Source organism: Aptenodytes patagonicus, chromosome Z (assembly GCF_965638725.1).
Source record: "Aptenodytes patagonicus chromosome Z, bAptPat1.pri.cur, whole genome shotgun sequence".
NCBI classification, from domain to species: Eukaryota; Metazoa; Chordata; class Aves; order Sphenisciformes; family Spheniscidae; genus Aptenodytes; species Aptenodytes patagonicus.
In genome coordinates, this window is record NC_134982.1 from 58,578,656 (window position 1) to 58,603,654 (window position 24,999).

A 24,999-nucleotide genomic window follows, 5' to 3' on the forward strand; every position below is an offset into this window, starting at 1 on the left:
CTACCCACATGGAGAGTTTCTTCCTAAGTATTGTGAATGGTAGCTTAGCTTCGTATTTTGTAGTATGACTATGTATCCTTTTCAAATACATTAATAATGATAGAAAAGTGGTGGTGAAATTTGCAATTAGTTATTTACTTTCCTCTGAAGTGATACAGACAGGTAATTACTATGGAATTACTTCATGTTTTTAATTTTTTTGCTGTTATTAATGAATTTGATTTCTTATATGAGGCTGTAATATTAGTCCTTCTATTTCTTCTTTATATAGGTCAGTAGTTTTGCTAATTTTTTTTTCTCTTTCCATCAGGGAAAGTTGTCTTCAAGTTGTCTTCAAAGTCTGAGTCTTTAAATACGTTGTTGAACTGAACTGACATCTTGGTCATATGCCATTGTCTTGCTAGCTCCTCCCTTCCTTTCTAAATAGATGTGAACTGGTCTGCCCCCCCCCCCCCCTTTGTTTTTTCTTTTTTATTTTTAATAAGGCCTCCTATTGTTACAGGTTAACCGTTTTGAAAAATGAGAGGCATTCCAATTTTCTTCTTTTTCCTGAGACTAGAGGACATAGGTTTCAGTTGCACAAGATGCAGGCTAAAGTGGAGTCTGACACTGTCAGCTTGCTTACAGACCTTACAAATTGCATTGCTTATTGGAGATTCAAGCCATGTTGAAGCCACCAGGTCTGGGCCTCTGCATATGCAGAGAAGAGATCATTCTCTTGTTTTAGCAGCTGCAACATAACAGTGTGGGCCAGGCCTTCTGGAGAAATCTACTGTAGGTTTTGTCTTGCTTTGAAACTGAAGTGTCTAATGCCCTGGAAAAACCTGTTCCTGTTCTGCTGCTGCTTCCAATAGTTCCCAATTTCTGTTCTTTAAACATCTAACGAGAGGGTCTTTGTGTCATTCTTGAAAGGTCATTTTGGCAGGCTTGCTCTGGATATTCCAGAAGACATGTATTTTTCCATTTCCAAAAAGTGTATGATTTTGTTTCCCATTCAGTTAGTGAAGTGTGTATTATCTTTGCTATCCTCTTTTTCTGGCACAATGGGCTTTATTACCATTTTGTAGTATTTTTACTTTCTAAATTGTGTGGTTCATTCATTGTTCTCATATTATCATACCCTATCTGAACTGGTTTTTGTTTGTTGCAGGTTTTTTTCTAGTGGCAGTGCTTGTCTCTACTGTAGTAGGGAAAAATTGTCATGCTTTTTCTAGAAAATAAATAATTTCTTTGCTTCAGTTTTCACCATAATACCTTTGGCTCTTCTGCTTCATTAGTGCTTGGATTCAGTGTGTGGTGATCCTGAACACCTTTTTCTGAATTCCTGCCTAGGCAAGTAACTAGAGTTGTATTGATATTGCCTTTTTAAATATCCTTGTAGCATAATTTCTCTTTTGCCTGTCATGAATCATGTTTTCCAGTGTGCTGACTTTCTATTTAACTGGTGGTTTTAAGCCATCTCCTGAACTCTCCTTAAGGAGTGATGTTGAATAGCTCTTCCCCTGTGCCATAGAAATGTACTTACTTCATGCAGTAGCTTCTTTAACTGGAGACCTCGTGCACTAACTTCCAAGGGTTTAATATGTGGCTGGCTTTCAGCTGGTTAGAAATAAATCTATAAAATACAATTTGGAAAAGTAATTCGGTTTCCTAGCATAGATTCTGACCTATCTTGTGTACTGCAAAACCAAGTTGTGCTTTCATTCTTCTGTAATAGCTAGTCATTAGCTTAATTAAGAAATCTCAAATACCACAAAATAAGTTTGATTTTTTTGTGTCATTTACTTCTTAGCCATGAGAACTGGAAGCCTTCCTAGTCATTTTTGTATAGGACAATGCAGGCTTTAATGGATGGGTGTTGGATGTGCTTTTCCATTGGTTATAATGGAATATAAAGTACTTTTTCAGTGCTGGTATAGTTCAGATTAGTGTGAAAGTTTGCCTTTTGATAGTTCTTTTTGCTTAGTACCGCTTCATTGAACATAGAAAAAGAATATGACAAATGAAATTAAAGATCAGACAACCTTGTTACAATATTTCTATGTGAAATTTGGGGAACATGTGTCACCATTCAAATTCTGAAATGTATTCCAAAGTAAGCTAGATGAAAACTAGTATTTGTGAGCCAGTGACAGTAAAGTCACTTTAATGGAAAACAGTGTAATTCGGTGGCTTCTGCAGTTTGGGAACCAAATGTAATAGGTTGTAAGCCAGTTTAGGCTGCTTTAGTTAATTAACTCTAATGCTGTCAACTTATGCTACAGTACAATTTTTTCTTTTCAATGTATTTTGAAACATGAAATATAGCTATATTTAAAAGATAACTGTTTGTTAAGGCATGGGCTTTGTGTGGTGTTTTCTCTAAAAGCAATTGGGGTTGCTGCAAAAAAAGTTAAATGAGCTGTTCCATTTTTAATTTCTGATTTTTATTCCTTTTAATGGTGGTTATGCCATCCCTTAGTCTGAAGAGAGAAAAACTTTCTTGTTCACTTCTTAGTACAATAAACTGCAGCCCTGCCAATGAGACTATTTTAGTTTGTAATGTGTTCTTTAATTAACTTGAGTTTAAATAAAATGGGATTTCAGAAGGTTTACTTTTCAGCTCAATTACTGAGACACAGCTTCAAAATTATGCTTTAACCATGCTGGCACAAGGTGAACACTTAAAAGTGTGGTTAAACCTATCAGCCAAATCGGACCCAGTTATTTTGACTTTTCAATTATCAAAATGCTTTCAATTCTCCAATCGCTTTGAGGATTTTCTCTCTCCAAATTTTTGTGAATTTTTCCCCGTTACTAGGCTGAACGTGGTGACTTAGATCAGTAGAGTAGTAGGGTTTCACCTTAAATAAAGTCCCTCGTTTGGTAAAGGAACTTATAAATAGCACGCTAGAAAGACTGTTTTCTGTGCTATTGAAATTTTGACTTGCGAAATAGTGTGGGTTTTACATTTTCACTTCTGTGAAGTTCTTTAAAAGTTAGTGCTATCATTGTGCGTGTGTGCGCATATACAGTATATGAGAGCCTAAAGCTGTATAAACATATCTGTAGGGTTAATTCTAGTTAATCATTTATTCCCAAATGACTTTTACCTCATCACTACAGCTGTGTTACTTTATGATATGTCTTTTCTGCAGACACCAAAGATGCTAACGAGAAAGATTAAGCTTTGGGACATTAATGCCCATATAACCTGTCGTCTGTGCAATGGATACCTGATTGATGCTACTACTGTAACAGAATGCTTACATACTTGTAAGTAGAAGTATAATTAAGTTAATGAAATTGTTTTTTTTTTAACTTGATGTGCAACATGTTTTAATGGTTTTTAGTTGAAATAAAAAAATCTATTGTGCATCAGCCAAAATAATGTGTGCTTCACTAGACACTGCTTTTTTTTAACAGATGATTTGCTTTTTTTTAACAAAGCAAATGAAGAGAACATTAAAGCTGTACTGCACAAACTTGAAGCCATATGCAATTAGTGGTAACGTATGCATTCAAGAATGCATCTGTCTTCCTGCTAAAGGAGTGTGGAATGCCTAGTTCTCTCTTCTGTGACAGTTGACATAGCATATGTTCTCCACCTGGAGCCTTCCAAATGTCTCTTGCTCTCCTGTTCCTCTACAGAAAGCAGCCATAGTTTATCAATAAAGAATAAGTATATTGTATTGTTCCCTAGAAATAAGCTTTTGTTCCAAAATACTGTGATGAGGTAGTTGTTTGTTGTTATGTTACTTTGTGAATTTCTAGTTTCACACCAGTGAAGTTTGCCGTAGTACCTTGCAAAGCCTTAGGCTTCAAGAAAACTGAAGGTGTAAGTCCATCCCAGCATCTTTGTTGTTGACATCGTGGGATATAGGAGTGCTTGGGTTTGCAATATTCTGATGGAAACCTTGCATATTAGCACAGTTCCAGCTAAAGATCCAGAAAGATTCCTTCTGAGGAGAAGGACCCTTATAGTCCAAAGTGGTAACTCCAAAACTATTATCTGTCTTGAATCTGTTCTAATCCTTGGTTTCCTTTGCCAAGGTAGGTTTAAAAGCATGTTTTAAAATGCTTCTGTCACAGTATTTTACCCTTATTCTGATAAAGCTAGTATGTTGTTTGAATAGCTTGACCCATAGTCCTAAACTTTCTTGGAAGGGAATTATTTGGTGGCAGTGGCTTCATCTCCAAAAATGAAAGTTTCAGTGGACTTACTCTTCACCTAAAATGTCTTACAAAGAGGAAATACAATGCACATGATTTGTCAGAGATTGTTTTCCATTGTATTTCATTTAGAAGTGCTGTTCATCAGCTTTAATGAGTTTGTTGTTCTTGTCATGCTTCCATGTCACTTTGGTTATTCTCATGTCCCTTCTGCATCTGTTTCACATCTTAATTTCCATAGTGTTCTTTCTGGAGTATAGAGATCCTTAAGCTAGACTTTACTTAGTTTTGCCCCAAATTCTTTACTGCTGCTATTAACAAGATTATATACAAAACCAGTATTATAACAAGTTAACATGGCTTACATAAAGCTAGAGGGTCATTTCTCATTGTTCTTTAAAAAAAAAAAAACCCAAACAAAAAACAACAAACCACCAGACCCACAAAAACCCCTTAGCTGACATCATCTACACCATTTGTTACATTTGCTTATGGAGGAAACTTAATAATCCACAGTGCTTCAGTGCTTGCTTCAAAAGCCAGGGAATGCTCCTTGCTAGTGTCTGCTGCGTTGTTTTTTTTTTTTTTTTTTTGTGTCTCCTTGTGACTTGTCTCTCCCTTATTTTGGCTGTTTATATTTTCAGAATACTACTTCAGCGTGTGTCCTGTAGAATTACAGGCACACAGCCTCTGTCCTTTTAGAAAACTTCATACATGTTGGCATTGTTTGTATTCTATATGTTAATGCTAATTAATATATATTCCTGGAAAAGCATCCTTGCAAAATCTATCTTGAAAGTGCCCTGTCTGTTGAGATAGTGAATTCTCTGCTGAATTATACCACCTTGAAATTTTCTTTCTGTTTCTACTCAAAACTGCACAGTTTTCTTATCTTTTTAATTTTTCTCTTAATTTCCTGTCCTTCAGACATTCAGAGACTCTTCACTTCAGTAGTAAATGTAGTTCTTGAGTCCTTTGGTGAGAGTCATTTGGAGGACCAAGGCCAGTCCTTTGGAGGGACAGGGCTGACTTTTTTTGTAAAATAGAATTCAGGGGAAAACAAGCGTGTTTTGCTCCCTTTCCTACTTATTTCTCTGCTACATCTTTAGTTGGTTGGTGATAGGCAGGCCTATAAGTCAGTAGATAAAGACTTCATTAGTAGTAACTCAGTGTTAAGTCTTTCCTAGTTTACATCTGTTTCTTGATTAGAAGTCTAGGTTAGCAGATACATGCAGGTCTTGTTAAACTTTTACGTTTGTAATTTGAGTTTCATTAGTTTTTATGTGTGAATGCTGTCCTTGTATGTTATGAAAGGGAAAGTCTCATATGTTATGAAAGGTATTATTTTGAATGGAGGTTGGAGACTTTAGAAATCCCAGGTAATGGAAAAACTCTAGTAATACTATTGTTTCAGACACTAGCATTATAGGCTTCCCATATTGATGGTCCCATACTCCTAGGACTTCCAGTTTCAGGAGAGTTTATTAATCCCAACTTGACCCTGTGAAAAAAGAACCAATCTAGAAGACTGCAGCACCCTCCATAAGCTACCTAGTTGCATTTATTTGGATGCTGTGCTTAGACTAATAAACCTGCCAGAACCTGAGCCAACTTGTGATGAGTTCAATTTAGGAGAAGTCCATGTATACCTAGTCCAAACTAGAAGATGTACTGAAATGGGAGGTTGTTTTAGAAGGTATTGTAGAATGGTTTGGGATGGAAGGGACCTTTAAAGGTCATGTCCAAAACCCCTGCAATGAGCAGGGACATCTTCAGCTAGATCAGGTTGCTCAGAACCCTGTCCAACCTGACCTTGAATGTTTCCAGGGATGGGGCATCTTCAACCTCTCTGGGCAACCTGTGCCAGTGTTTTACCACCCTCATAGTAAAAAATGTCTTCCTTATATCTAGTCTGACTCTGCCCTCTTTTAGTTTAAAACCATTACCCCTTGTCCTATTGTAACAGGCCCTACTGAAAAGTCTGTCCCCACCTTTCTCATAAGCCCTCTTTAAGTATTGAAAGGCCACAATAGCATCTCCCCAGAGTCTTCTCTTCTCCACGCTGAACAATGCCAACTCTCTCAGCCTTTCTTCATAGGAGAGGTATTCCATCCCCCTGATCATTTTCATGGCCCTCCTCTGGACCCGCTCCAACAGGTCCATGTCTTTCTTATGCTGAGAGCTCCAGAGCTGGACTCAGTACTCCAGGTGGGGTCTCGCCAGAGCAGAGTAGAGGGGCAGAATCACCTCCCTCAACCTGCTGGCTATGCTTCTTTTGAAAGCACCCAGGATACGATTGGCCTTCTGGGCTGCGAGCACACATTGCTGGCTCATGTCCAGCTTTTCATCCACCAGTACCCCCAAGTCCTTCTTCGCAGGGCTGCTTTCAATCCCTTCATCCCCCAGCCTGTATTGATACTGGGGATTGCCCTGACCCAGGTGCAGGACCTGCACTTGGCCTTGTTAAACCTCATGAGGTTCACATGGGCCCACTTCTTGAGCTTGTCTAGGTCCCTCTGGATGGCATGCTATCCCTCTGGCATGTCAACCGCACCACTCAGCTTGGTGTCATGTACAAACTTGCTGAGGGTGCACTCAATCCCACTGTCTACGTCGTTGATGAAGATATTAAACAGTACTGATCCCAATACAGACCCCTGCGGGACACCACTCATGCTTGATCTCCATCCGGACATTGAGCTGTTGACCACTACTCTCTGGATGCCACCATCCAACCAATTCCTTATCCACCGAACAGTCCATCTATCAAATCCATACCTCTCCAGTTTAGAGAGGAGGATGTTGTGGGGGACCTTGTCAAAGGTCTCACAGAGGTCCAGGTAGATGACATCAGTAGCTCTTCCCTTGTCCACTGAGGTAGTCACTCCATTGTAGAAGGCCACTAGGTTAGTCAGGCAGGACTTGCCCTTGGTGAAGCCATGCTGGCTGTCTCGAATCACCTCCCTGTCCTCCATGTGCTTAGCATAGCTTCTAGGAGGATCTGTTCTATAATATTCCCAGGCACAGAGATGAGGCTGGCAGGTCTGTAGTCCCCAGGATCCTCCCTTTCTACCCTTTATAAAAATGGGTGCAATGTTTCCCTTTTCCAGTCACCGGGGACTTCATCTGACTGCCATGACAATCATGGAGAGTGGCTTGGCAACTACATCAGCGAATTCCTTCAGGACTCTCGGATGCATCTCGTCAGGTGCCATAGACTTAGTATGTTCAGGTTCCTCAGGTGGTCTCAAACCTGATCTTCTTTTACAGTGGGATGGACTTTGCTCCCCCAGTCCCTGCCTTGAGGTCCATCCACTCAATAAGTGTGGGAAGAGAGACTGCCAGTGAAGACTGAGGCAAAAAAGTTGTCGAGTAACTCAGCCTTCTTCTCGTCTGTTGTTACCAGTTTGCCAGCCTTGTTCATAGGGGCGGTACACTTTATTTGACCTTTCTTCTCTGGCTGACATACCCATAGAAGCCCTTCTTATTATTCTTTGTGTCCCTTGCCAAGTTCAGCTCCAGCTGCGCCTTGGCCTTCCTGACCCCACCCCTACACAATCAGGCAATGTCCCTATACTCTTCCCAGGATACCTGTCCCTGCTTCCACTGTCAGGTTCTGCTTTCATTGACTTGGTAAGACTGGGGCTTGTCTTCACTTTTGCAAATGGATTTACTGCCCTGGCGTTCCACTGGCACAGACTGCTGTGCAAGATCTGTGCTTAGTGTGCAAAGCTATGAGGCTTGGTCTAACCATAACCTCTACCAGCAGCAGTACTGTCATCCTAAGTGTGTAGATACAATGCAGAATGCAAACTTACTACGCTTCATTTGCTGCTGCATAATTTTTTTGGTATTAACAGGTGTTTGTTTAATTGTACTATCATCTTGTCTGAGAGGTAGATGGCACTATAGTTACAGAAATTCTTTCACTTATGTGGTAAGAACAAGTGCATTAATAGCAAGATTAAATGAACTGCTGCTGTTTAAGAAAAAGTTATTCCCCCCCTCTTTTTTTTTTTCCCCTACATTTTGAGTTGTAACTTCATGTGAGTCAGGATATCATGTAGTAGTGTATACTATGAATACTGTTTCTGGGGGCTGGGGGGGGAAGCATAAATAGTTTACTTTGAATGAGATACAGATGATTGTGTGTATGCATATGGAAAAAGCTCCAAAAGCATGCAGCTTTATAACGGATGACTGCTTTAGCAACTTCTACCAGGACATTTTACAAATACTGAAGGTCTGTGACTATGTAATTTTTTTCTGGTGGAAGTTTAACTGTAGTGTACTCTGTGAAAGTTAGAATTAAAATAGCACCTGGATATACTTTTGAAAGTTTTCTGTTCTTTTAAAAAGTATCCAACTTTGGAATAATTTTTTGTGTTAGGTTCATCACCGCTGTACACTTTACTTCTGTATGTGGCCATGGTTAAAGCAAATAAGTTTAGTATCTTAATGGCATACAGTTCCTGTAATATCATCGGTGAAAGCTGAATGATGCAAGCAATATGATGTTGACCTGCTAGAAATTGCTTTTCTAGTAAATTCCAGAGTGGGATTGTGTGTTGTACGCTTGTTAGGAAGACTCTGGCTAGGTACAGATGCCTTAATTCTATTGCATCACTTCCCTGTGTCAAGTACATTAATGAAAGATACTGGAAACTGTATTCTGCATGATTAGACGTCATGCTTACATGATGTAAAAAACAAACTTTGTGTAAATTTCAGTAAGGTGCATTTCTGTGACTGTATAAAAACAAACTTTTTTTCATTATGCTTCTTTTAATTCTTTTTAATTATTAATGTCCTTGTTATCAGTCTGCAGAAGCTGCCTAGTGAAATACTTGGAGGAAAACAACACCTGTCCGACCTGTAGAATTGTTATACATCAGAGCCACCCGTTACAGTATATTGGGTAAGTATGAAAGCAAAAGTGCAACTAGCTTCACTCTTAGACTGTTTCAGCCTTTTTAATACAGCACAGCTTTTTCCTAAATTTTCTTACTTGCTTATCAGCATGTTAAACATTTAAAAGGAAGGTTGAAGGTGATTGAGGAGATATGGGATCAAACTTTGCTATGAATTTGCAACTCCTTGACATCAGCTCGCTTCTTCCAGACTTAAAAGCAAGCAAAGTGTGCCCTTTACTGTTTAATTTTTGTGTGTTTTAATGGGATTTAGTCATTCCTCATTTTGTATGCTTGGGTTGTAAAAGTGAAACAAATGAAACATTTATAGAAATTATACGTTTACAAAATCCTCAAAATAATTAGTCTCAGTTGAACAGTGCTTTTCAGTATCTGACAGAGCAATAAGAGAAATAATTGTCAGCTTTATCATTCAGTTAATCTTTCAAAGGTCTCTTTAGTTCATAGGAACAGGTAAGAATATGGCAACAAAAATATTAGACCAGTGGCTTTAATCTCTAGAATGGAACCATCTTGTCCTTTGTTCTATTTTGATCCCTACACAAAGTGCTCTCACTTTCTGACCTAACATGAATGTGGTGGTGTTCACAGGTTTCCTTTTTTTTACTAAGTATTTGGGGTTTTTTTCTTTTGTTTTCAGAAAAGACATTCCCTTTCTTTTCCTTCAGTGCTTTCCTTTCATTTTACTAAACTGTAGTAATTTTTGCTGATGCAAATCCATGTGACAGTGTGTTTGCGCTAGGTGTTGCATATTAAGTAGTGTTTCGCCTACCTTTATGAAGAGTTTCCTTTTGTTTGTGGCAGTTTTCAATGTGCCTTTCTCAGTTCTATAACACCTTCTGAAGCAATGCTTATAGAAAATGAGTCTGATTTCTCTTCATTTTTACAGAAAACTGTCAGATATTCTATATACATTTATATTGCTCAAGCTGATCCTGATTCAGGAGCCTGAAACTAGTTACGCCATCTCTGCATTTGAAGAATAATAGTGTACACTGATAATACGTTATGGGATACACTGATAATACACTATATGAGTGTATGCTTTGAAGGGACAAGTAGATGCTAATAGGCAAGAACAAATAAATGACACTTAAGACAGCACATTTGTCTTCTGTAAAGCTACAGGAATACACCAGTGCCTTGGTTCAGAAGCTTGTTTTCTGTGCCAAAAAGGGCCAGGAAACAGCATCAAGTTGAGAACAGCTAGAAAGGAATTTGCTACTTGGTTTTGGTCATTAAATACACTTCAAAAGAAGTATTTTGCCTGAACTAGTTATAAAATACTGCCCCTTCAAGACTGAAACAGCCTTTGCCCAGCCTAGTTTTGTGTATATATATATTTTAACAAAGAATTGACAGTCAGGAGTTTCACAGTATGTATTAGAATGTAGATTTGCACTCCTATTAATCTCCCTCTATCTGGAAAATAGGTAAACCAAATGTGTTTCCTGTTTCACATTTCTGAATGCTGTTAAATTCTCACCTCTGATCTAATAGTGATGGCTGATTTACTCATTTATGCTGAAATATTTTTGGAGATGTTCTTGCAATCTACACGTGATACTTGAAAATCCCAGCCGGTGCAAATGGGGCTACTACTGGTTGAAATGTCATGCATTTTAGACCTAATAATATTTTGATTCTTCTTGTAGTGCTACTTAAAAGATTCTAATGGTTGATTGTAAATCTCTTGATTTGTCACCATTTCTGTACTTGTTCACTGGTCTCTACTGCTGTGAAGTGCTCATGTCAGGTGATGAGAAGCCTCAGACTACTCTTGTAAGCCTCTTCTCCTATTTAAGTCAGATTCAGGATTTGGTATTGCAAGCTCTATTGGGGTAATGACCTTGCAGCAGCCAAGACAGACATTTGAAATGTTTCTGATTTTATTTATCAATTGGAATTTAGGGTGATATTTTGTTTCTTTCAGACAGCGACTTATTTTAGACTAAAATAGAATTTTGTCTAGGTGAGCTGGGAATTAAAGTTTAGAATCTTAACCAGTCCTGCTGCCTTTCCAGTTCCAGTGGGATTATTACCTTTCTTTTATTTAAGCCACACTACCTATCCGGGCTTCTGAGCTACGTAATGTTGCTCACAGTTAAAATGTTAGCTTTTTGGAGCAAAGTAAAATTTTATTGTTGCGGCCTTTTTCTGTGAGCTGTTTTCTTGCATTTTTGGTAAAGCCTAGTGAAGATAACTAAATAATCTTAGAAATGCAAGAGATGAGTCTGTAAGGGTAAGAAACAGACTATCCTTGATGCTTTTGTAATAAAAATTACTTTACCTCAAAGTTGTCAAAGAATTTTGAGATTATTAGTGACATACTTGCCTTGATGCAGGAGGCCATGTACCATGGGCTGTCATTCTCCACATGTCCAAGACTATTCTTCCTCAAACTTACATTGGGTTTCTGTCTTAGCCTGTACTTTTTCATAATTTGTTTCATGTTACTGTCCTCTCGTTTGATGTAAATACTGATTTGAGAATTGAAATTCTTAGGTGAATTTAGAGATTTTTACATCAAATTAGTACTGGAACTTTTTTAAGATAAATGTTTTGAATCAAGATGGTTGACTTCAACTTTTTATTTTGTTTTTTTCTTGCTAGTCATGACAGAACAATGCAAGATATTGTTTACAAACTTGTGCCAGGCCTCCAAGAAGGTAAGTTGTGGTATGACCTTTTTAGGAGGTGGTTTTGCATGTACTTCTTTAATGCTTAAAAAAAAAAAGTTTCAGATGATGAAAATGCAGGGGGGGAACTGAGTGAAAATACAATGGAAAACCGTATTCCTTCATTTGTGTCATTTCTAGTGATTAATTTCATACGTGTACTAGCAGCAATTGGGGGAGGTGGTGGTGGGAGGAAAGATGGGATATTTCTTCAAGAAGTAGTATTATGTAAAGCAGAATAGTAGTTCAGCTTTTGAATGTTGGCACACTGTAACTCTCATTTGTTCTTGTTAAACTGTGTACTTAAACTTGTGCCATCTTTTGGGAATTCTCAGATGTAGAATGTAATGCAGAACAGCTTTTAGTTTCAGTGAAGTTTCTGCTACTGTCAGTCCTTTCTTAGCAGGTAACTTTCAATTTGTGTTTTCATAATCCTCTTTGAGACTGAATCTGTTCAACTAAAGGAGTACTTTATAGTAACTGCTCAGTAATTTTTTGTCTTAATGTATGTTACAACTTTCATTTAAATAGAGTATTTTAATTCATTTAAGCTGCAAAACCAGAGCATTCTCAAACATCAATAAGGTTAAATAAACAATTTAAAAATTAGCATATTGAAAATCAGAACTATAAATAAACAATGGTTTGACTGAAATATTGTGGGAGGGATTAAAAATAACCTTATTTTTAATACTATGTCATTCTAATAGGAATGCTGTAATAGTAGCTATACAGGTGACTTTGTAGTAGTCTAACTCTGAAAAATACAGGCATGACTTGATACAATACCAAAGATAGAAGAGTAGTAAATACTGACAATACCGCTACTTGTTGGTAAGCCTGTTTCACTTAAGAGGGAAGGGATTTGGAATAACTTCGTAAATATTGCATTAGAACTTTATTACAGGGATTAATATTTACAATTTTAAACAGCGGAAATGAAAAAGCAAAGGGAGTTTTATCACAAACTGGGCATGGAAGTTCCAGGGGACATCAAAGGGGAGACATGTTCTACAAAACAGCACCTAGATTCCCATCGAAATGGTAAATGGTCCTTTATTTATTCTGTCTTGGGTGGGTGATGGCTAGTAAATTGATAAACAGACCTGTTGGAAGTATGTGCCTAGTTGCTTTATTGCAGTCACAATTGTTTTATAACACTGCACAATACAGTGAGTGTAGGATTGTTGCTTTGTCCCTTATTTGTGCACAGAATCTTTTTTTTTTTTTTTTTTTGACTGGTCATAGCATATTACTCCTCGTGAAGGAGATCTCCACAGTAGTGCCTACATGGGGACTCTCTGAAATTATCCAGCTTTTGGGCTGCTAGCAGTTGAACTGAAGGTTGTGCTCTGTATGTATTCTTCCCTTTCATGCGTGGGCTGTTGGCAGCTAGTGTTGCCGAAGCAGATAAGCACAACGTGGGAAAAGCAAAGTTTATTCTATACTGCAGTCCTGAGCTGTGCTGTTTTAATCATATTAGCATTACAAGCTGCTGCTGAGTGTTATCCCATATATCTGGTTTCTTATCTAAGGTGAAACTAAAACAGATGAAAGTTCAAACAAAGAAACTTCTGAGGAAAAACAGGAAGAAGATAACGACTACCACCGAAGTGACGAACAGGTGAGCTCATAGGGCATGTTTTAGTTTTATCTTGTATTTTAGCTTTAGTGCTTTGGTAAGCTAACAGCTTGAAACAGTTATTTTTCTTCTCTACTTTTTCTGTCCTCCGATACAAACAAGATGCAGTGTTCCCCAATGCTTTTGTGTAAGCACGAGTTTCATCTTTGGGTTTTGGCAGGAATGGAGAATATTTAATGTAAAGACATTTGCAGTAAGATTTGATAATTCTGACTGTTTGTTTATGAGTTTCCAAAGTATTTATTTGCTTTCAAAACAAATTCAGGTTATTTGGGCCCCCTTCTGAAGGAGCGTATCCCAGTGTTATTGTGATACATTAAGCTGAATGTGTATCAATAATTATGAATAAAACCTTTTGCACTTTTACTAACTTACTATTTATTTTGTTTTAAACCTCTAGTACTAAGACGGTGTTAGCCCTATACTGTAAAAATAGTATAAAAGCCGGGAAGTTTACCATTAAGTTTTAAACACAAAGCATGTTTGAAAGTGAAATCTCCTTTTGGGATAAACAAGCCATCCCTTTTATGTTTTCCTGTCACATGTATCCAGAGTAAATTAAACTTGGATTAATTTTTTTTTTTTCCAATTATAGTGTAAGGGAACTTTCAGAGGAATTGTACCTAGTAGTAGATGCTCTTAGTGCATAAAGTAAATCTTCACAGAGAACTTAGTCTAAGTAATGAATAGCTGGATGAGAAAAGTGAGAATTGAAGCATAGAAATTAGAGACACCTTTTGGAGGGATAATCTTTAGAATTTTAAAAATTTGTTATGTCATTTGTATCCATTCTTTTTAAACTTTAAATTCGCTTTTAAACATGTGTTTAAAATTATCTTTTAAACTGGATTTAGCAGTTGCATTGAAAGCAAGAAGTTACGTTAGAAGCAATCATTAAAAATTGGTAATGGTATTCTTACTGTTTATCTTACTCTAGCTTTTGACGTAGGGTCCTCTTGAGTTATTGAATTTGAACTGGAGCAGCCTTGTTCCAACATCAAAAATTCTTTCTTGAACTTTTTTGTCCAGATCTGTTTTGGTTGCAGTAGTGCTTATCACTAAACTGACAAGATGTTAGAAAATGTTTTCGTTAATAGGACTACAGGCATTTCAGTTTAAGGAATACTAGTACTGTTTTTTCACTTTGTATTAATAAAAACTGCATATGGAATACATAATGAGGGCTGTAGAAAATTGTTCCGGCCAATCCTGACTGTTTTTTCCTGAAGGTAAGCATCTGCTTGGAATGCAATAGCAGCAAATTGCGTGGATTGAAACGAAAATGGATTCGCTGCTCAGCACAAGCAACAGTCTTGCATCTGAAGAAGTTCATTGCCAAAAAACTTAATCTTTCTTCTTTTAATGAGGTAATATTTTAATTTTTTTAACAATTTTGCAGATATAAAAATCTTACAAAAAAGTGTGGGGTTGTTCCTTTGCAAAGGAGTGTCTTTTAGTCTGATCTGATTTTCAGAAAACAGAAGCATACACAGTTTCTTGAATTACCTGTTACGTAGCCGTTTTCTTGTCCTTTCTTGGGTCTATACAGGACTTGCCACTTAGTTTGCAGTGCGTCTTTTCATGTCCATATATAAATAGTTGAGCTAAAAGGCTTGTTTATGTGCTTCCACATGCATTGAAATGGACTCTGGCAAGGTGCTTTGTTTGACAGCTTGTAGTTAGGTATACCTCACCCTTTCAGAGATTTCACACTCAGTGCAGGGGACAGGCAGTAACAGACACTTTAACGCTACTGAAGCCCAGCTTAAGAGAAAGCAGCACAAATATTTTGTTCCTTTCTGTGCTCTCAGTGAAGCTCAACCCGAAGTTGCTGCCTACCGTGAGCAGAGTGTTATCAGAAACCTACTTTTCCCTCCCTTTGCACGGAATACTTGGAATCATGGGAAGAATTTATGGTAAAAGGTACAGAAAGAAAGGCAATTCTTTGCACTTCTCCTAGTTCAGGTTCAAAATTAACAGTGGTGAACATATGAATGCAGCTTCTGTTTACCACTTTGCTGGGTCTTGGTCACAGTCTCTAGACATCTCAGTTGACTCTCAGCTTGACATCTCCCAACCCCACATTATGTGACTGATTCACTGAATTTCACTAAGACTTTTCATTCAAATCAAATCATCTGCTTTCCAGTCCAATGTGTCAATACCTTTCTGCTCAAACTTTTCAACAGCTAATTTGCATCTGTATCACTCTTCCTTCCTAGTTTCTGTACACTTCAAACCAACACTGTCTTATGGCTGGAGTATGTCCCCAAGCTCTGCTAGTCTTCTGAAACAAAACTGTATCTCCTATCTTGTTCTCAGCTGGCTTGGAAGTGGTTGACTCCTGGCTGTAGCCCAGCAGTGACATAGCTACCATCACTGTTCAAAAGGGGATTTTTTTGTGTGTGTGTGTGTGTGTTTAAGCCCTCCATTCCACTGTGCCAGTCTGTGATTTAACAACCTGCTTGGCTTTTACTGAAGGAATGAACTTTCAGGAGTACTGTTTATTCCTTTGCCATCCCTCCCTACCTTCTTAAAGAGTACGTAAATTGTGGTGTAATCACTGTACCAGTACCAAGTCGTGGGTACATAGTAGAAGGATTTAAGCTTGTGGGCCCTTGGTTGATTGCTGTGACTATTGCAGGTTTGAGTTATTGCCAGTTAGATAAGCGATGTAAGTGGACTGCGTGCACGTTCAGGCCTTTCTGGGTTGTGTGGTAAAGTGTTGTTAGTGTAAGCCACCTTGGTGGATCTTACTGTTTTCATGCATGTTCTGTTTTAGTTCACATTCAGCTATTGTAGTTCAGCTGATAAGCAGTCATATGATCCGAAGATGCGAAGATCGGATGCGAAGCCACCGAGGCGAAGGGCTCCAGAGCGGAGGATCGCGCTGGGAGACCCTTCCTGAAGCGGCAAAACCGCGGCAAAAGCCGCGAAAAGCAAAAGCGCAGGGAGCGAGAGGGTCCCCCAGCCCCCCCATTCCCTGAGCCGGAGGAGGGAGTTCCTGACCAGCAGCAGCTCTGACTCAGCGTGGGCGGGGACAAGAGGGACAGCGGCCAAACCCCCTCACTTACAAGAGCAGCTCCCAGGGAGCGCGAGCGACCCGGAGCGCGGCGAACAGGGCGGGCAAACAAGGCGTGGCACGTCAGAAGGGCATGGCGCGGCAGTTTGCACAGCAGTTCACGAGGGAGGGCATGCAGGCAAGGCAAGCGGGCAAGGCGCAGTCCCCCTCCTGGCTCTAGAGGCCAACTCAATTAGTAATCGTCAGCTTCCGAGAAGAGGACCAGCTATGGTTTCCACTCAGCCGAAAGCTGTCGCCAGAAGGAATGTGGCGACCCAGACGGAGCTCACGCGCAAGCATACAGCTGTCCAGGTCTCTGGCTGCAGGGAGTGCCTGAGCCTGTCAGTTGTACCGGAGGGCAGCAGAGACACCACCTGTGTGCGGTGTGACCAGGTGGATGATCTGCTTGGCCTGGTGGCAGAGCTGAAGGAGGAGGTGGAAAGGTTGAGGAGTATCCGGGAGTGTGAGAGGGAGATAGATTGGTGGAGCCACACCCTGCCGTCCCTGAGGCAAAGGCAGCAGATGGAGGCTTCATGAGAAGCAGAGGATCCCTGCCTTCTTGCCACCAGGTAGAAAGAGGGGACCTAAGCAACAGGAGGGAATGGAAGCAGGTCCCTGCTCGGGGTGCCAGGCGAACCCCCGCCCGACCTCCCTCACCTTCCCGGTTGCCTTTACACAACAGATATGGGGCCCTGGAACTTGAGGGCCAGGCAAACGAGGATGTAGACGAAGGTCCATCCAGGGGGTCGCCTAGGGTGAGGCAGTCAGCCCCACGCATTATGACTGCCTCTGCTAAGAAAAAAAGGAGGGTAATTGTCATAGGCGATTCCCTTCTGAGGGGAACAGAGGGCTCGATATGCCGACCGGACCCGTCCCACAGGGAAGTCTGCTGCCTCCCTGGGGCCCAGGTCAGAGACATCACTAGGAAGCTCCCTGGTCTGGTGCGGTCTTCCAATTACTACCCACTGTTGGTTATGCAGGCTGGCAGTGATGAGGTTGCAGAGAGAAGTCCTGCGGTGATCAAAAGGGACTTCAGGGCACTGGGGCGACTGGTTGAAGGGTCAGGAGCACAGGTAGTGTTTTCCTCTATCCCTACAGTGGCAGGGAAGAATACTGAAAGGAATAGGAAAACACACCTGATCAACACATGGCTCAGGGGCTGGTGCCATCGGAGGAGTTTTGGCTTTTCTGATCATGAGGAGGTTTACACGGCACCGGGCCTGCTGGTGGCAGATGGAGTCCAGCTGTCTCACAGGGGGAAAAGGATCATGGCTCATGAATTGGCAGGGCTCATTGAGAGGGCTTTAAACTAGGTTTGAAGGGGGAAGGGGATAAAACCAGGCTCACTAGAGATGAGCCTAGGGGTGGCGTGCCGATGCCGGGGGTGAAATCGATAGCCCAGCTCAAGTGCATCTACACCAATGCACGCAGCATGGGCGGCAAACAGGAGGAGCTGGAAGCTATTGTGCAGCTGGATAGATATGACTTAGTTGCCATCACAGAAACATGGTGGGGTGACTCTCATGATTGGAGTGCTGCAATGGATGGCTATAGACTCTTCAGAAGGGACAGGTGAGGAAGGAGAGGCGGTGGGGTGGCCCTGTATGTTAGGGAGTGTTTTGATTGTATAGAGCTCAACGATTGTGATGATGATATGGTTGAGTATTTATGGTTAAGGATGAGGGGGAAGGCCAACGAGGCAGATATCCTGCTGGGAGTCTGTTATAGACCACCCAACCAGGATGAAGGGGCGGATGAAGCATTCTACAAGCTGCTGGCAGAAGTCTCTCAATCGCTAGCCCTTGTTCTCGTGGGGGACTTCAAATTCCCAGATGTCTGCTGGAAATACAACACGGCAAAGAGGAAGCAGTCTAAGAGGTTCCTGGAGTGTGTGGAAGACAACTTCCTGACACAGCTGGTAAGTGAGCCTACCAGGGGAGGTGCCTCGCTCGACCTGCTGCTTACAAACAGAGAAGGACTGGTGGGAGATGTGGTGGTTGGAAGCCATCTTGGGCTTAGCGACCATGAAATGATAGAATTCTTGATTCTCGGTGAAGGAAGGAGGGGGGGCAGCAAAACCGCAACCATGGACTTCCGGAGGGCGGACTTTGGCCTGTTCAGGACGCTGGCTGAGAGAGTCCCTTGGGAGACGGTCCTGAAGGGCAAAGGGGTCCAGGAAGGCTGGACGATCTTCAAGAAGGAGGTCTCAAAGGCGCAGGAGCAGGCTGTCCCTGTACGCCGTAAGAAGAACGGGTGGGGAAGACAACCGGCCTGGCTGAACGGGGAGCTCTTGCTGGGACTCAGGAAAAAAAGGAGAGTTTACCGCTTGTGGAAGAAGGGGCAGGCGACTCAAGAAGAGTACAGGGATCTCATTAGGTCATGCAGAGAAGAAATGAGAAAGGCAAAAGCCCAGCTAGAACGCAATCTGGCTGCTGTCGTTAAAGACAACAAAAAAAGTTTTTACAAATATATTAATGACAAGAAGAGAGCCAAGGAGAATCTCCATCCCTTATTGGATGTGGGGGGGGAACATTGTCACTGAGGATGAGGAAAAGGCTGAGGTACTCAATGCCTTCTTTGCCTCAGTCTTTAACAGGCAGGTCCTGCTTGACCAACCTGATCTCCTTCTATGACCAGGTGACCCGCCTAGTGGATGAGGGAAAGGCTGTGGATGTGGTCTACCTGGACTTCAGCAAGGCCTTTGACACTGTCTCCCACAGCATTCTCCTAGAGAAGCTGGCAGCTCACGGCTTAGACAGGTGTATTCTGCGCTGGGTAAAAAACTGGCTGGATGGCCGGGCCCAGAGAGTTGTGGTGAATGGAGTTACATCCAGTTGGCGGCCGATCACGAGCGGTGTTCCCCAGGGCTCGGTTTTGGGGCCGGTCTTGTTCAATATCTTTATCGATGATCTGGATGAGGGGATCGAGTGCACCCTCAGTAAGTTTGCAGACGACACCAAGTTGGGCGGGAGCGTTGATCTGCTCGAGGGTAGGAAGGCTCTGCAGAGGGACCTGGACAGGCTGGATCGATGGGCCAAGGCCAACTGTATGAGGTTCAACAAGGCCAAGTGCCGGGTCCTGCACTTCGGCCACAACAAGCCTATGCAGCGCTACAGGCCTGGGGAAGAGTGGCTGGAAAGCTGCCCCGCAGAAAAGGACCTGGGGGTGCTGGTTGACAGCCGGCTGAACATGAGCCGGCAGTGTGCCCAGGCGGCCAAGAAGGCCAATGGCATCCTGGCCTGTATCAGAAACAGTGTGGCCAGCAGAAGTAGGGAAGTGATCGTCCCCCTGTACTCGGCAGTGGTGAGGCCGCACCTCGAATACTGTGTTCAGTTTTGGGCCCCTCACTACAAGAAGGACGTTGAGGTGCTGGAACGTGTCCAGAGAAGGGCAACGAGGCTGGTGAGGGGTCTGGAGAACAAGTCTTAATGAGGAGCGGCTGAGGGAACTGGGGTTGTTTAGCCTGGAGAAAAGGAGGCTGAGGGGAGACCTCATCGCTCTCTACAACTACCTGAAAGGAGGTTGTAGTGAGGCAGGTGTCGGTCTCTTCTCCCAAGTAACTAGCAATAGGATGAGAGGAAATGGCCTCAAGTTGCGGCAGGGGAGGTTTAGATTGGACGTGAGGAAAAATTTCTTTGCTGAAAGAGTGGTGAAACATTGGAACAGGCTGCCTAGGGAAGTGGTTGAGTCCCCATCCCTGGAGGTATTTAAAAGACGAGTAGATGAGGCACTTAGGGACATGGTTTAGTGGGCGTGGTGGTGTTGGGTTGACGGTTGGACTCAATGATCTTAGAGGTCTTTTCCAACCTTAATGATTCTATGATTCTATGATCCTCATGTTTTTATGTTTATATCCTGTTTCTAATATCAAGATCTTTCAACACTGAGATAGAAAAGTAAAAATAGCTATTGAGTATCTGCAAAACACCATAAATACAGTATATGAGGGAGGTGGCAGACAGTTTTTTTTAAAAAATGTATCCTTGTAGCAGAAAGCCACCTGGCTGGTGTTAGGTAAAAAATTTTCATAGTATGTTAAATAGCAGAGCTGTCTTTGAGATTTGTGAATTCTGTCTCCTTGATCATTTTATTGGGCCTTTTTAAAAGCATGTAAAGCTTTCAGAAAAGGGCATTAGTACTGCTTGGGAAGCTAAATCAAACAGTTAAGTCCCCTTCACACAGTATTTCCTAGGTGGGCACAGACACGGTCTTTCAGCACTTTACGTTGAGAAAAGACACTATCTTTTCTTTCCTGGTACTATTTTTGTCTGCAGAGCAACTGCAAGATGAAAGGTTCCAGTGTCTTCAGAGAAAAAAAATCTTGTCAAAGATTTGTAGTATGATCTGAAATATGTTGTTTCATGTACTGTGTCTCAATGAATTAACTGTCGTCTTTGTTTTGTCAGCTGGACATATTATGCAATGAAGAGATTCTTGGCAAGGACCACACGCTCAAGTTTGTAGTTGTTACTAGATGGAGATTTAAGGTATGACACAGTGGTTCCAAGTAAATCATGAAGCGGCCAAATAAAATGTTTGTAAAATAGGCATCACTGCAGAACTACACTGCAGTAACTGTAAACTTGATAAAAAGATACTTTAATAAATGTCTAATACAGCATCCTTAAACACCAAGTATTAATTTTGTTTCAAAAAAATGAAAGAAAGGGGAATTAAGTATTAATTGCAAGGGAAAAGGGAACACTGCATCAACTGTCAAATTGTTATCAAGTCTGGCAAAGGAAGTAGAAGCTGCAAGAAAGTAGTATTTTTAGCTATTTCAGGTAAAACTGTTTTTAATCCACATAGGTAGGGAAATGGATTGTGATGCAGAAAAGGCAGAAATTTTCAACATAGTTCTCTTCTGTAGCTCAAGAAGGCTGTTTTACTTCTAAAGGAGAGGCAGTAATGCAACGCTTCTCTGCCTTAGTTCTAAGGAAACTTCTAGCAGCATTTAGTAGGCATAAACAAGGCTGGTTAAAAATGTTTGAGTACATCTTTGACTTGCTTATTGTGGTTTCTTTAAACAACTTTGAAACTCAATAATAAACAGTGGGGCATTCATTCTGAGTATTGTCACATTAATAATGGCAACTCAAGTGAAATGGGTGTAAGAATGAATTGCGAAGTTGAACACTTAAGAGGCAAGTCACACCTACAGAGTCAGTGTATGTGTATTTGGGGATATTTGAACTAGGAGTTAGTATTCATAGTGGACAAGCAACACAGTCTGAGCTTACAGTGTACACTGAGGTAGAACCGCTTGATGGCTTTGGATGCCTATCTAGAAGAGGTGCGGGTGGGAGTAGGGAAGTGTTTTTCTGTCTTTGTGTAGAAAAACAATTGATTTGCGTAAGAGTCACGGGATAGAAGTCAATGCTTAGTCTTTGAAATGCGGAGAGGTCACTAGTGGAATCCTATTGGAATCTGTTTTGTGTTATATTCCTGAATGACCTGGAAAGGGATTTGAGTAGTGCAGTAACAGTGCACTGACAACATTGTGATTATTTAGAATAGTGAAGACAGATTGATGACAAAGGTTTGAAGCAAGCCTTTACAGTTCTGAGTGACAGGTGATTAATGAGCACCTTAAGTTCAATGTAGGTAAATATAAAAGGATACAAAACAAATGTTAGGGATTTGGCGGGGGGGAGGGTGTGTGTGTGTGGAAGAGAACCAAACGAGCATCAAATTGATGTGCCTTTGTACAAGTCTGCTATTCATTTTTATCATGGAAATCTGTGCGTCACTTTCCATGTGAGTCATATGGAAAAGGGAACATAAACTGCCTTCTCAAGTGAAAGAGGTGGGGGATGCAAAATGAAACTAGGGGGTGGGAGGTCCAGAACAAACAAGAGGAAGCAATTCTTTACATGAGACACAGAACTCCTTGGTGCAGGATGTTGTGGATGTTAGAAATTTACCTATTCATAAAAAAGCAATGGATACATTCACATGGATGCTGTTAAATATGAAGTACCACATGCTCTTATGCTGCTTTCTAGATATCTGCATTTCTTCCTTACTGGGAATGGGTTTTCCAAGTTAAACAGACCTGGTAGAACTACTCTTAAGGTGATCAGCTCCTGAAACAAAAGGGAAAGGATTCTTCATCTCTTGTTTGAGCCTCACAGATAAAATTGCATCTTGTCTTTGTGAAATTGCATCTTGTCTGTGAAATTTTGACAGGTCAGATAGCTACTCTGATAGTTCATTTAAGCTTTAGTTTATGAAACAGAAGTTTTGCCTACTGAACAGATTAGTTCTGGTTTTGTTTCTTAACTTATCTGATATTTCTGTCTTGCAGAAAGCACCTCTACTGCTACATTACAGACCCAAAATGGACTTGTTGTAAGAGAACTTTATTGTCCTTCTGGACAGAGTTTTTTGCAGAGACTATCATCTGGCACCTTCTTAGTGCATCACTAATCACATGACACAAACCAGCCGAATAAGTTTGGAAGACTGTAGTGCTTTCATAGCAGACTGTCCTTCTGAATATTTCTTCTAGGGATGTGTTACCTAGATTTCTGGACAGAAAATATTTATACTTTTTTTTGTACGGAAGAAAGAAGTCACAACTCAACAAGACACTACCAGCACTAAGTTTACAGATACTGAAAACACTTCACAGTTCCATGTAGCTCAGCCTGATTTATCTCTTACAGTTACACAGAAATAAGTTAGAATGTTGTGGGATGATTTTAAAATGTTGCTTTTGACACCAAGTTGCATTTAGTTACTTTTCACATTCTGAATCTTTAAAAACTATATTTTTGCACAGTGTTACTGTCTTATATAGTATGCCTGATTGCATTGGCTTTATTCAAGTTGTTCTGTAGAGCATTGAACATACCTAATGACATAGTGACTGGTGATAATTTATTATGCTGCATTGAAAACTTCTAGAAATCTGGGAAACCAATAAGTTTGTCATTTTTTCCCAGTTACTGCTGTCCCTCACTTTGTGTTTTAGTAAAGTTTTGATACTCCCCTATGCATGTTGATTTGGTAAGATTAATAGAAATAATTTCAGTTGATTTCAGTGTGCCCTGATATTTTGCTGTGGCATAAATTGTGCCACATAATGACAAATACTCAAAAGTGCTAGATTTGTGAACTTTTTTAAAAATAAACTTTTCTTACGTAGTCGTGGCTTGCAGAAATCAGTTTTTAATTTAGAGAGAATTTGCTCTCACTAGCTATTGAAATGCTGGCTCTTGGGCAACTTTGGGTGATATTGCACAGTTTTCACTTCACTGATTAAAAATTCCTCAGATCATTATGAGCAGTTCTATATTTCCTTTACCTGTCCATAGCATTTTCTTTAGCGCAATTCCTAGCTATCTTCGGGGGGGGGGGGGGGCGCGTGTGTCAGAAAAGATTATTTTAGCACCTTCTGGCCTTAACTGATAATTTTGCTTGCATCAGCGCTAACGGATGCAAGGTAATACACATGCATGTATATATGTGTGCATACATCTATACACACATATAACTGTATATTTTATAGAATGCACCCTCAGTAGCACTTAGGGTTCACTGCACTGTTTGTAAGGCTTTTTGAAATAGTTGGCTTTTTAAAAACAGTAGTTGAAAGTGATTTCTGCAAGCTGTATACAGTATAGCATATACAGTATGATTGTGAGAGTATTTGTCTGGCACAGGTGTCAAGTCACTGAAAACATGTTATGCCATATTATTGGCAGCTGGAAATAGTTAACCTTCTAATTTTTGGAAGAGTTTTCCAGTCAGCTGAAAATGCTATTTGTTATTCCTGTTATTTTTTGATAAATTGTCTTTGGATAAGAAAACAAATTTGCCTGTAACGGCACTGCTTTCTCTAGCTGTGCTCCTTTCCCTCTTCTGCTAGAAAGTATTACTTGTTACTGGATAACAGGAAGCTGATACTGCAAGAGGTTTATCCAAGCATTTTAAATCCTCTTCTTGAGTTTTCAAAGCACCACATTCCTCAGCATGTGTCCCATAATTTCCTTCTTTGGAGTCTTCAGTCCTCCTTTTTCAGCTCTGCTGCTGCAGAGCTCCAACTTGTGTCAATTTGTGTTTACCTTTGAAAACAGGGTTCCTCATTTTTAATTACAGTCACAGAAGTGAATGGGAAGGAAATCAAAAAGTATGCGAGCAGAGAATGAAAGGGAGCCTACTGAACTGTGGAGATGGAGAGCCACACAAAGGCCAAAAGTGCTGCTGTCCTTGCAGATGAGGGTATAGGATAGCTGCATTTGAATGTTTGGGTTAGGCAGAACTCCGCATCTGGGCTGGGTGGCTGGGTTTGGGGGTGGGTGGGGGGTGTGCATGCATACGAGCAATGGAATTGAACTTGGCTCTGGTTTTGTCTTACTGTTTGTGGACTCAGATATATGTATTTTAGGTTTTTTTCTGTCTTTAACATTACTTGAACTGGCAGAAGAGAACAAATGGGATCATGGGTCTACCATTTTTATAATCTTTTCATGAAACAGTGGATGCAGGTGGTATGGATGTGTACACAAACTGACATACTGGGCCTTTCTG

General features: G+C 40.7%; 1 protein-coding gene across 5 annotated transcripts in view; it reads left to right on the forward strand.

Annotated features, from left to right (window-relative positions):
- Positions 1-24,729, forward strand: part of PCGF3 (polycomb group ring finger 3) — a 64,967-nt gene extending 40,238 nt beyond the window's left edge. For 4 of the 5 annotated variants that reach the window (XM_076362804.1, XM_076362802.1, XM_076362803.1 and 1 more), the window contains 8 exons: positions 3,138-3,255; positions 8,974-9,070; positions 11,697-11,752; positions 12,695-12,805; positions 13,297-13,385; positions 14,633-14,770; positions 20,871-20,951; positions 22,772-24,729. In XM_076362804.1, the coding sequence (XP_076218919.1) occupies positions 3,147-3,255; positions 8,974-9,070; positions 11,697-11,752; positions 12,695-12,805; positions 13,297-13,385; positions 14,633-14,770; positions 20,871-20,951; positions 22,772-22,819 (729 nt within the window). In that variant the 5' untranslated portion in view covers positions 3,138-3,146 and the 3' untranslated portion in view covers positions 22,820-24,729. Of the gene's footprint in view, positions 1-3,122; positions 3,256-8,973; positions 9,071-11,696; positions 11,753-12,694; positions 12,806-13,296; positions 13,386-14,632; positions 14,771-20,870; positions 20,952-22,771 lie in introns of those variants that run through there. The other variant, XM_076362801.1, reaches the window with a different exon arrangement.
- Positions 24,730-24,999: the final 270 nt, after the last annotated feature.